The following is a 12,272-nucleotide window of genomic DNA, read 5'->3' on the forward strand; positions in this document are numbered from 1 at the left end:
AGGTTGTTCATGGAGTCAGTGACAAGACTTTGCTGGGGACAGGGATACTTGGTGGGCTTGTCCTTCAGCTCCTGGGGATTGTGCATAGGCACTGGCAGTGTTAGCAGTGAGCTGGTTCTTAGGCCCCTGGGTGGTGATTGAAGGCACATGGTTTCCTTACCACTGGAGTTCATGAGGTCATCATTTGTGGTGGTTCCTGGTTGGGCCAGTCCTCTGACCTGAGACTCCCTGTTTTGTGCCCCTTTCCATACCTTGTAATTTTTATTGTATACCAAATATTGTTTATAATAGAGCAGCAGAAATTGACCTAAACATTATTTTTCTTCAATTCTGTATTACAAAGATAAGATCAAGTGCTAATCACCTGAAATCCACTATGAATCTTACTGCATAGAGTTTGGGTGGCAGTTTTAGATACGCTTAGAGTGCCTACGACAGAATGCCTTTGATTTTAAATGTCCTAATGACAACAACTGTTACGTTGCAGACTTTTCTGTCTGATGACTTTGTATTTATATACTATAAAGTTGTTGGAGATTTTATTCTACCTTTCTGGTCCTGCTCCCTTTACTCATTTCCTCTTGCTCCCCACCCGCTAACGGGATGTTTTTGGTTGAGAGCAAATGTCTTGTGGGAAGACCTACTGAAATTTTATCCTCACAATGGTAGGCTCCATCTATTCTAGTGTGACTTTGACTTCTAATCATCACAACACTACAGGTATTATTATTATTTGGCCTAGTCTTACGACTGCTGCCCCAAATCCTCTTATGTAGTTTTAGCACTCAGCAAATTTTTCAGGGAGAAAAATTACAGATGAAAAAAAGAGATAAACTGCAAAAGGGATGAAAAAATTACAGATGAAAGAAAGATAAACTGCAAAATCTGGCATGACAAACTGGATAACAGATTGTAACTTTGGGCTTCATCAGATTCCAGTTTGTCATGCCAGCTTACAAATTATTAAGAGCTGTGCTGGTTTTTCTTTTCCTTAGCAGTGTCCTTCTTTCTTATTTAGCCTGTGTCTAAATGACAAATTCTTCCAGAAATTAAAGTAATAAGCAGGATTAGCTAACTTAAGAGATATTAAGCTTCAATCATTCTGCAAATTTAGTTTATCTTTTTATTTCCATTGCTTGCCTATATTTTTAAAAATATGATTTTTTAGTTTATCTTTTTTTCCTAGTTGTGACTTCCTACTGTGTACTAGTAAATCGATCTTGTAAAAGTAAGAACAAAATTCAGACCCACACATTTATTGCTTTATATAATTATTTATATAGTGTTGGTGTGCTTTAAATTAGTGGATTGTTACTGAAATGTTGGCTTATTTAGATTATTAACATTTGTTGCTAAATTTACCAGGTCTAAATAAATTAATATTAATGTTTGGGGAGAATTATTTTAAAAGCCATTTTTCATTTCAAAATTTGTTCTGGTCAGCAATAGCTTAAATAAAATGTAAAAAAAATTAATTTTTTTTTCTTTTTCCCATTTCTATTTAGTGAGTGATAGTTGCTTCAGGAATCTTGCGGAAGATCGCAGTGGGATAAATCTCAAAGATCTCGTACAAGATCCTTCTTTGTGAGTATTTTGCTTTCAGTATTAAGTATAAATTAAAACTTTATTATTAGTGTTCTTTTTTTCAAAAGTTCGGTCTGAAAACTTATTGGAGGTACAACAATTTTTTCTTTTCTAATAATGTGTTCTATGTATATTGAGATCTGACAGAATAATTTCTTTCTAGAAATAGAATAGATTTTAGAAGGCATGGTGTTACGATTAATGATTGATTTTCAAGGAGGAATGCTAATGGCTGATGATATCTTGCCAATGTGGCAGTAAGTTTTAACCAGGGAAGATGATTAGTAGTTGATTTGCTTGAGAAACAGAGATTGAATTTGTTTGCAACAATTTGAAGTTTTTTGAATATATTATTTATAGTAATTATTTGTAATTATAATTAGAAATATAAATTAGTTCATTTGCTTGAGAAACAGAGATTGAATTTGTTTACAACAATTTGAAGTTTTTTGAATATATTATTTATAGTAATTATTTGTAATTATAATTAGAAATATTAAAGTTATTTGTAATAATATACAGTTCAATATATTAGTTATATTTCTGATGTTTTACATATGGCACAGTGATTTTGGAGAGTTTATAGATTTCAGGGTTTTTTTGCTCATCATTTACATTCTTTCTTTTTTTTTTTTTTTGAGACGGAATTTCGCTCTTGTTACCCAGGCTGGAGTCCTCTCCGCCTCCTGGGTTCAGGCAATTCTCCTGCCTCTGCCTCCTGAGTAGCTGGGATTACAGGCACGCGCCACCATGCCCAGCTAAGTTTTTGTATTTTTTTAGTAGAGACGGGGTTTCACCATGTTGACCAGGATGGTCTCGATTTTCTGACCTTGTGATCCACCCGCCTCGGCCTCCCAAAGTGCTGGGATTACAGGCATGAGCCACCGCGCCGGCCCATAATTTACATTCATTATCAGTATATACTCTACAATAATGTCACTTTCTAGTTTATATATTTTTTATAGTTTTATATTTGCTGGTAAATACATGTACTATCTATATGAACATACTTTCCCAATAATATCATTGTTTATTAGAAGAATAAATAATTAAGATTAGTTAAGCCTGTGAAGTAAAGAAAATTGAGTGCTGCCAGGTGCTTTCTTTAATGATGTATATAATGCATACCATAAAATATGTCATAATAGGAGATCCATCTTCCAGATTACATGTAATCTACCTTCCCACAGATTCACTAATAAATCATTGAAATTTTGTGAGGAATAAACGCAAGGCTATCTTGAAGATGACTGATTTTTTTTTTGAATGATTGATTGTTTAATGAGACTAGTCATGTTAAAAAATATTATCACAAGGGTGCTGAAAATGTATTGAATATTGAAGGTTGTATATAATATAGTGAGTTCAGAATGCGTTTCCAAACCTATCTGTCCATTTTTTCTTTTTCTTTTTCTAACTCGAAAGGATTGCAAATATTCTTCCTCTTTGATTTTTATTCCTATAAGGATTGACAGTTGTCCTTTGAGTCCTGTGAAAATTTAACCACCAATGTGATTATTCTGTTTGGATGTAAATATACATAGTGAATAATATTTAATTGCATTAAGAGTTCTACTTTCCTTTTGGATATGAGTGGAAACTATAATTTCCTCAAAAGACTTTGCTTATTTGAATGAATAAAATAAATTATTATTATATTATTTGTAAGATATATTTTAGTAAAATAAAAATGTATATCTTTTTAATATAGCAATATGATGAAAAACATGCTTATATCAACTTCAATTATATAAAAGATTTGAAGAATTATACTTGAATAATGTATTATAATAATCAGTTTTCATGTTTTGAGGAAATTCAGTGCTTCTTCCTAGAATGTAGAATAACATTCATCATTCAATCTACCACTAAATTCTATATTTAATTTTAGTATTCTAGAAAATTTATCTCAGACCACTTCACTGGATGGACAAAATAATTCTCAGAGTACCTATATTAGAACAGCCAGAAATATCTTAATAAAGCATCATTCTCTTAACTTGCCTTTATCCTTTTGAGTTACTCTTGTATATAGGAATGTTAACATTGATGGAGAAAAAGTTTGTTTTTGCTCCTGCCTGCCTGGATTTCTAAGGAATTTTTTCTTTATTAAGAACTGTCATGATATACTACTGATGATTTGAATTCGTATTTTAAAGATATATTTCTCGTTAGGTAAAATCTTTTAGAGAAAGAAATGCCCAGTGTGGAAAAAGATATACATATACATATATTTGTTGTTATAATGGGAAATATTTTATTCTGAGTTCCTTTCTGATTGCAGTATTCATTTAGTATATACGTTGTAGGTGAGGATCTTTTTAATCTTTTTTTTTTTTTAAGCTAGGTGTCTTTTTTCTGTCTCAGACTCTAGACATAAATGTTCAATACTTTTCATTGATTCAGGTATACTAGATGGTTCTATGCGGAGTTGAGCTGTTTATGTTGCAACATTGAAGAGGAAGTATGTCAGAAATACTTTTTTGTTTTACAAAAATCTCCTCAAAAGATCACTGTCATTTGGTAACTACTCCAGACTAGTCTGATGGTTATTAAAATTGTATATGTATGTCATTTTAATATGTGTTCCAAATAAAAATTATTAGAGTAAGATGTATGTTGAGTGAATGTTTTGTATGTTAATGTGCCTGGCAGATTTTAATTATGTTTCACCCACTTGAGTTGCCGATACTGAAAGGAGTTGCTTATAAAGAAGAATTAAGATTTTTAGCCCCAATACTGTTAGAAAGGAAGACAGAACACAATAGAGCAAGAAAAATTAGGCTAAGGAAAACCCAGGCTTATCTAGTCAATATTGATACTCAGAGTAGTGTATTCTATGTCTTAATTAGATAAATGAGCAGGTACAGAATTTCTGTTGGTAAAGTATAGAAATAAAACTGTAATGAGTTTTCTTAAGAATATATAATATAAAACAAATTTAAAAAAAGATAAAAAGAAAAAAAGAATACATAATGTAAAACAATGTTTAAACCAAGAGTAGTCAGAGCTAGATGAGGGGCTTACTGCATCAGAAATTGAAAATGTGGAACTTAAATTGACTTATACATGCTTTAAATCTGTGTTAAGCTAATGGAACAATGATGGAACCCTGTAATTTACTTAAACTGTATAACACATATTTCAAGATTTTACTGCCGTTGTAGTAAAACTTGTTACTGGGCTTGAATGAACTGAGTGAGCTATTATGTGAACATGACAGAGGGATGCCATGGGAGAAAAAAAATATGAGAAAGTTATGAATCTCTAAGCAAGACTTTCTGGTCTTGCTACTAACTTTTCATCTGTTGTAGTAATAGGAGCAGAATGTGACTTGTAGCAAGATTGAGGTTAAGGGAATACCTGACAAGCTCTTTTCTTTGGGCAGTTATACAATTTCTTGTTTCTATCACAGTCCTATAGGTGTTAAGTATAAGCGCAAGTAGAAAACCTTGACATTCACTTTTTACTGATTAATGTGCCTAAGGGTTTGTTTGAATTAGTCATTTGCATGCATGCTAGATTTTAAAATAAACAAGTAACTGTTTCAGTAGTTCATCTTCTATTTATGGTTATAAATATTTTGAGGTTAATTTCCTCTGCTGTATATATAATTTGTCAATTTGAGTTGTTATAAGAACTCTTTTTATATAGTTATGGTCTCAATAGCACATTGAAAAGTGTTATCAAGTGTAACTTGATATTATCACTATATTAGAAACCTATCTAATGTGCTACATAATTTTCATGCTTGCAAGAAGTTATTCTTAGTGTGATATTTTTAAGTGGAGAAATACATACTATGTAAGTTATTAAATCATTTATGTTTCTTCTGGAGAGATGACTATTAAGTACAAAAGAGATACTCTGTATAAAGTACATTATTTTCAATTGTATTCAGTTGTAGTCTCTATACAGGTAATTCTTAAACATACTTTCAAATCTCCATTTACTGTGTGCTGCAGATAAGAGATATATTACCATACTTATGCTTTAGATTTCTTATTGCTTATTTACAAGGTAACATAATTATTTGAACTCAGACTCATTTATAAATATTGTTAAAAGTTAGGAATCACACAAAAAAAGTTAGAAATAAAAAAAGCATAAAAATGACAACTAGATAAATCTTTTTTTTCCATTTATAATGATCCTGCCGATTGTGTATGTGTGGAACATGTCTCATTTAATTTGCAAAGGCTCTTAAAAATTTAGGACTATTTTAGATATGTGCTTTGTAAGATGGCCAGAGGAAGAATTGTTTAATGAATTTTTCATAGAAGAATTGGCCATCTCTGAATGTTGGAAATATCATTCAGAATGCAGGGTATTAGTAATTTTTCTTATAGTCAAATAGGACACATTTTCATTGTATGTATAGACCAAATTTTGTTTATCTATTCATCCATCAGTGAACACTTGGGTTACTTCCCCTTTTGGACTGCTATGAGCAGTGATCTTATGAACATGAGTGTACAAATACCTTTTTGGATCCTGATTTCAATTCTTTTGGATATATACCCAGAAGTGGAATTATGGGATCATAGAGTAATTCTATTTTCATTTTTTTTGAAGGACCACTATATTGTTTTCTGTAGCAGCTATACCATTGTACAGCTCCACTGGCAGTGTTTCAGGCTCCAGTTTCTCAACATCTTCACCAACACTTAATTTTAAAAATTGTAGTTATCCTAATGGGCATGAAGTGATATGTTCTTGATGTTTTTAATTGAACTTTACTTGGTTCTTCACATCTTGTCTTTAATAATGACTTCCATGGCCAGGTGTGGTGACTCACGCCTATAACCTCTGCACTTTGGTAGGCCAAGGCGGGTGGATCACCTGAGGTCAGAAGTTCGAGACCAGCCTGGCCAACATAGTGAAAATATGTCTCTACTAAAACAACAAAAAATTAGCCAAGTGTGATGGTAGGTACCTGTAATCCCAGCTACTTGGGAGGCTGACGCAGGAGAATCACTTGAATCAGGGTGGTGGAGGTTGTAGTGAGCCAAGATTGCACCACTGCACTCCAGCCTGGGTAACATGAGTGAAACTCTGTCTTAACAAGGAAAATAAAAAAAGACTTTCATGCAAGTAATCAAGAGAGTAAAGAAAAAAAGGCGTTTTATATATTTGACTATTATGATAATGTTGTATGTTGTGTAGTAAACTGTATAAAACTGTGTTACTTATAGTAACTGTTTACATAAACTAGAAATTATCTTCATTGTGATTATAAAGGCTATAAAGCAAAAATAAGTCTATTGTAATTTTGTAACTGTAGAATTTTAATTAATTCATCTTTCCTATTTGTATTGTTTGACTTACATTACTACTGCTCTTGTTATTACTCATTGTAAAAGATTGCTTTTTGGAAAAAGATATATATTTTTATTGAAAGTGATCAGCTTGGAAATAATGTAGCTCACTGGTTAAAAAATCACCACCACCTTCTAGTTGAAATGTTATTTTGTTACTATAGATCATTTATACTTAATTATAGCATTTTATGTTTAAGAACAAAGATAAAATTGGACAATGTTGTTTTATCTAATTGTAAATTTTATAGACATGAAAATTTTATTCACTTTTATGTACTTCTTTACTTATTTTATTACCGATAGTAGAATTTTTAACCTTTTGTTGGTTCTGAAACCCAGCCTTGTCTCTCTGAGTGTACTTGTCTTCACACTACAGTCTTATTAAATGATATTTTGGTGCCTTGGATTATGCCATTAAATATGAAGAAAAGTCAGGATTGCTGACTGGAAAGCAGTCATCTCTAAATATATCCTATATTATAACCTGTTAAGACAGGTTGCTATGGTGAATGGAATTTCTTTAAAATGCCAGTCAGCAGAAGATAAACAATGGTTTCTGAAGTGGTTATTTTCTGTAGCATTGTACATATTCATATTGCATTCTCAGATAGATGAATTTAGTTATTGCTTTTTATGGACTATTTATAAAGTTTCAATATTAAGGTATCTTTGAGAATTTTACATTTATTAAACAAAAGAGAAGAGTTTTATATTATTATTCTTTGTTTCCCTGTAGATAAATTTCATTTGGTGTAAAAATGCATTTTTTAGTGGCAGCATTTTAAACATTATTGATTTTTCATTTTGCTCTACCACCAATAGTTCTTCTAAATCTAAGACAGCTACCAAAGCTGTCTTGTTTGTAATAATACCTCTAACTGTAAGTTTTTATCACATTTAATCAGCTTTTTTTGGTGCTGGCTAGGTTATATATTTATTGGTCTATAAGGTGTATATTGGGACAATACAGTTTAGGCTGGTGCTATAGTGTTATGGTACTGTTCTATGTCAGGACTGTAAATCCAAAGATATACTTTGCTTTTAAGAAGAAACTTCATCTTCCTCTATTTCTGGGGATATATGTTTAACTTTTAACGAATTTATTCATTTTTTTATTTAACTAAAAGCATTAGTAGATTCTTAAGTTATTTAGCAATAAGGTTTAACAGACATAGTTCCTATAATCAATAAACTTATGATTAAAGATGGATAATATCCAGATTTTCTGCTTAAAGCATATAGATAACCAATCTAGTATTTTAAAATTTTTAATGAAATAGTATATCATTTTAGTTGATTCTTTAATTTTTGGGTACAGGAACCTAATTCAAACTAGCTTAAAAAGCAAAACAGGGGCCGGGCGCGGTGGCTCAAGCCTGTAATCCCAGCACTTTGGGAGGCCGAGGCGGGAGGATCACGAGGTCAACAGATCGAGACCATCCTGGTCAACATGGTGAAACCCCATCTCTACTAAAAATACAAAAACTTAGCTGGGCATGGTGGCGCGTGCCTGTAATCCCAGCTACTCGGGAGGCTGAGGCAGGAGAATTGCCTGAACCCAGGAGGTGGAGGTTGCGGTAAGGCGAGATTGTGCCATTGCACTCCAGCCTGGGTAACAAGAGCAAAACTCCGTCACACACACACACACACACACACACACACACACACACACACACACAAAAGCAAAACAGACTGATTGGCTTATGAAACTTAGGAATACTTCTCATGGAATCATAAAGAACGCTTATATTTAGGTCGGTTGTGAGAACTTCAAGGAATAGAATGAAGGGTTTTGTACAAGTGGGCCTGATTCTCTCATTCTATACCATCATTTATTTTTATCTTTTTTGACTTAGTCTCATTTATGGTAGTCAGGCTTTCTTCATGAAACCAGGAAGATGGCTGCTAACTTGCCTTCACATAAAGGGCCCTTTAAAATTATTACAGATAATACTACCAACATCTGTCTGAGATACTATGTGAAGGCAAAAGTGGTAACAGTTCTTGTCAATGTGTAACAATAATAATAAAATGATTATTATATGGTAATAGTAATACAACTATTTTATTAATATTAACAACAATAATAAAATTATTACTTGTCAATGTGCTGGAAACTGAATCCCCAGTGCAACAGTGTTACAGAGATGGGAACTTTAAGAACGATTGGATCATGACAACTCTGCCTTTATGAATGGATTAATGCCATTATCACTAAGACACTGCCCTTTGGCTAGTTGCTATCCACAGCTCCTATCAACTTTGCTGCATAATGTTGCCTAAACATGGGAATGCATACCATCACCTTTGGACAGTCTGTTGGTTAGAAGCAAGTCACACATTTTATCCATACTCGTGGCTGGAATTACACACAGGTGTGAACAACAGGAGGTAGAATCATTGGGGTCACCTTAAAGTCTTTCTGCCACACTACTTTTGAAATTTTCTTTTCTATACGTGAGTCATTTCAATTAATTTAATCCTTTTCAATTTAGAGTTTATACCTAAGTAACAGTCCTGCAAGATCTGCACATGTAACCCAGCACTTAAAGTAAAATCTAAAAAAATTTTTAAATTAAACAAACAAACAAACAAAAGAGTAAAACGAAAGCTCTACTAAGTTGTGATTTATCCAGTTATAAAACTGCATAATAACAGGCCACCTGACAACTAGGGTGCCCTTTCCACCCTAGTCTTAGTTTTTATTTCATTGTTAGCACATTGGTTTTAATTTTTATTCTTAAATGTATTGAAAATATGCTGAAAAATCTGAGCATAGATTATTCAGATTATTCACTGGACTTCTAGGCACTGGTATTAAAATGTTTGAAGACATTTTTTCTGTATGACCAATAAGTGTATGATTTTTTTATTGTTTAATGGTTCGTTCGTTATATACTTGAAAAAATATTTTCTATTTCTGTACATAGGAGTAGGAGTAAACCTTTTGGTTTCCTTTAGTTTTGGTTCTTGTCGATAATCTGAAGAATGAGACTAAAGAGACTTTGAGACTGAAAGTGAAATTTAATAGCTGCAAATGAAAAACCTCAATGGAATAATGGTAGTTGAGTTCTGGATGTGAATTCCTGTATGGAATTTTCATTGGAAGATTATTGGCTAGGGGTTGGGAAGAAATCAAGCAGGCAGGCCAAGAAGTTTGCTAATGAAAAGTCTGTATAAGTATGCTTTCCTAATAAGCTTCCAAAGATGTATAACAGGTTATACCGCCTAGGTGTGCATAAGTATACTGTATGATGTTAGCACAATGAGAAAATTGCCTAAGGATGCATTTCTCAGAATGTATAGTGATACAACATATAAATGTATAAGCAACATATAAATCTATTTGCCTTTTAAGAAACAAGATAATTTAGGCCTGCACTACTCAAATATGTATATCTATGTCTAGTAAAGAAAAGGTCTCAATTTTTTGCCCAGGCTGGTCTTGAACTCCTGGTCTCAAATGATCCTCCCATCTCAGCCTCTCAAAGTGTTGGGATTACAGGCATGAGACACAGATGCCTGGCTATAATATTTTAACCCTACCAAAATTATGCTCTGAAGGTTATTCTCTATGTAATTTGTTCAGAAAATACATTGAAAATACTTTCGGGGTCCTGCTTGATTTAATTAGGAAAGAAAGAAATCCTGTCTTGGCTGTGTCTGTTTTGGGTCTTCTGACCAGCAAGTGTTAATAGATTTAAAAAACCATAGAGATGAATGAGTCTATCATTTCCTTTTACTCTTAGAGTTAGGGCTCTCATTATTTCATATGCACTTACAAAGATATTATACACAGACTGGCGAAGGAAATCAACGTTGATCAAATTTAAATGCAGCCATTAGGTTCCCGGAGAATACCTTTTTGTATTGAGAACCAACAAAGTGCAAAATAGTAGAACAAAACTGCCTGAGAATAGGGAAAAGGCAAGTTTTACCAATATGTATTCCCTATACTTAGAGTCTCTTACTCCCTTACTCTCTCCATTACCCATTCTTTCATTTAGTCACTAAATCATTCATTTATACATTCATTCCTCCATCTAGTTAAGGAATATTTTTGCTGTTCTTAAACACTATGGTAAGTGGTAGTGATAGAACAAAAAACATGAACACAGTTTCTGTCCTTATGGTGATTATAATCTATTGAGAAATATAGACAGTACCTAGACAATTATAATATTCTGTGAAAAGCTATGATGTGTGCTTAGAAAACACATACGAGGAATACATGGGAGATCCTTAGGAAAAACCCTCACTCAATCAGCTCAACTAGCTATTTCCGAATGGATTGCCTTAAATTTACAAATCAGGCTCCCCTCTAAACTTAATTCACATTTAATTTCTCTCAGAAAAAAAAATATCAGTAATTACCATTTAGTGTACTGTCTAGAGAACAACAGGGGCTGCTGCCCAATAGTCTAATATGGAAATTTTCCAGTTGAATAGAGGTAATTTACTTCTTTATAATCTCAAAGAACAGTATTTTAAAAATTTTAAACTCTGTTGCTCTTAGGCTACAAATCTGTGTAACATGTTACTATACTGAATATGGTAGTTGTAACACAATGGTAAGTATTTGTATATCTAAATATAGAAAAGATACAGTATTAAAAATAAAAAATGGTATACTTTTATAGGGCACTTATTATGAATGGAGGTTATAGGACAGGAAGTTACTCTGGGTGAGCAGTGAGTGACTGGTTAGTGAATGTGAAGGTTCAGGACGTTACCGTTTACTACTGTAGACATTAAACACTGTACACTTACTTAGCTTACACTAGATTTATAAAAAATACTTATGCTACAGTGTTAGGACAGCTGTGGTGTCACTAGATGATAGGAATTTTTTAGCTCTTATAATCTTATGAGGCCACTGTTATATATGTGGCCCATTGTTGTCCAAAACTTTATGTGGTGCATGATTCTAATTTTAAAAGTAGGTTTTGAATATGGTGTTTTTCTTTTCTTTCTCTAAAGTTTTATCTTTCCCTTTTTTATGGATTTGCTTGAGAAAATATATTGCAGAGTGTGGTATGAGCTGACCTTTGTATTATGGTGAGAGTTTCACTTATTTATCTGGTATGGAGTGCAAATTTTTGCAGTCCAATTAGACTGGAGAACATGATTAATATTTTTGAGGAACAAATGGATGAAATACAATTTTTAAATATCTATCTAATTTAAATTTTTTCTCTTCTGTCACTAAGTCATGAATTTAGGAGCACTTTAAAAAGTCAGGGAATATTTATTGAGTACTTATTATGTGTCACTTAATATGGTAGGGCCTGTAAAATAGTGGTGAATAATTTAGGCATTTTCCCTGCTGCTGTAATTTTAGGGTGAGGTGAGTAAAATGGAATACAG

At 32.7% G+C, this 12,272-nt stretch overlaps 1 protein-coding gene across 50 annotated transcripts in view; it reads left to right on the forward strand.

Annotated features, from left to right (window-relative positions):
- The window catches only part of GPHN (gephyrin), a 689,342-nt gene that overhangs the window by 150,148 nt on the left and 526,922 nt on the right, over positions 1 to 12,272 (forward strand). For all 50 annotated transcript variants that reach the window (XR_013521272.1, XM_078335184.1, XM_078335182.1 and 47 more), the window contains one exon: positions 1,506 to 1,584. Coding sequence is in view for 32 of the 50 variants with exons in the window: in XM_009006165.5 (XP_009004413.1) it covers positions 1,506 to 1,584 (79 nt within the window). In the remaining 18 variants the exon portion in view is untranslated. The remainder of the gene's footprint in view (positions 1 to 1,505; positions 1,585 to 12,272) is intronic.

This window comes from Callithrix jacchus, chromosome 8 (genome assembly GCF_049354715.1).
Source record: "Callithrix jacchus isolate 240 chromosome 8, calJac240_pri, whole genome shotgun sequence".
In the NCBI taxonomy this organism is placed as follows: Eukaryota; Metazoa; Chordata; class Mammalia; order Primates; family Cebidae; genus Callithrix; species Callithrix jacchus.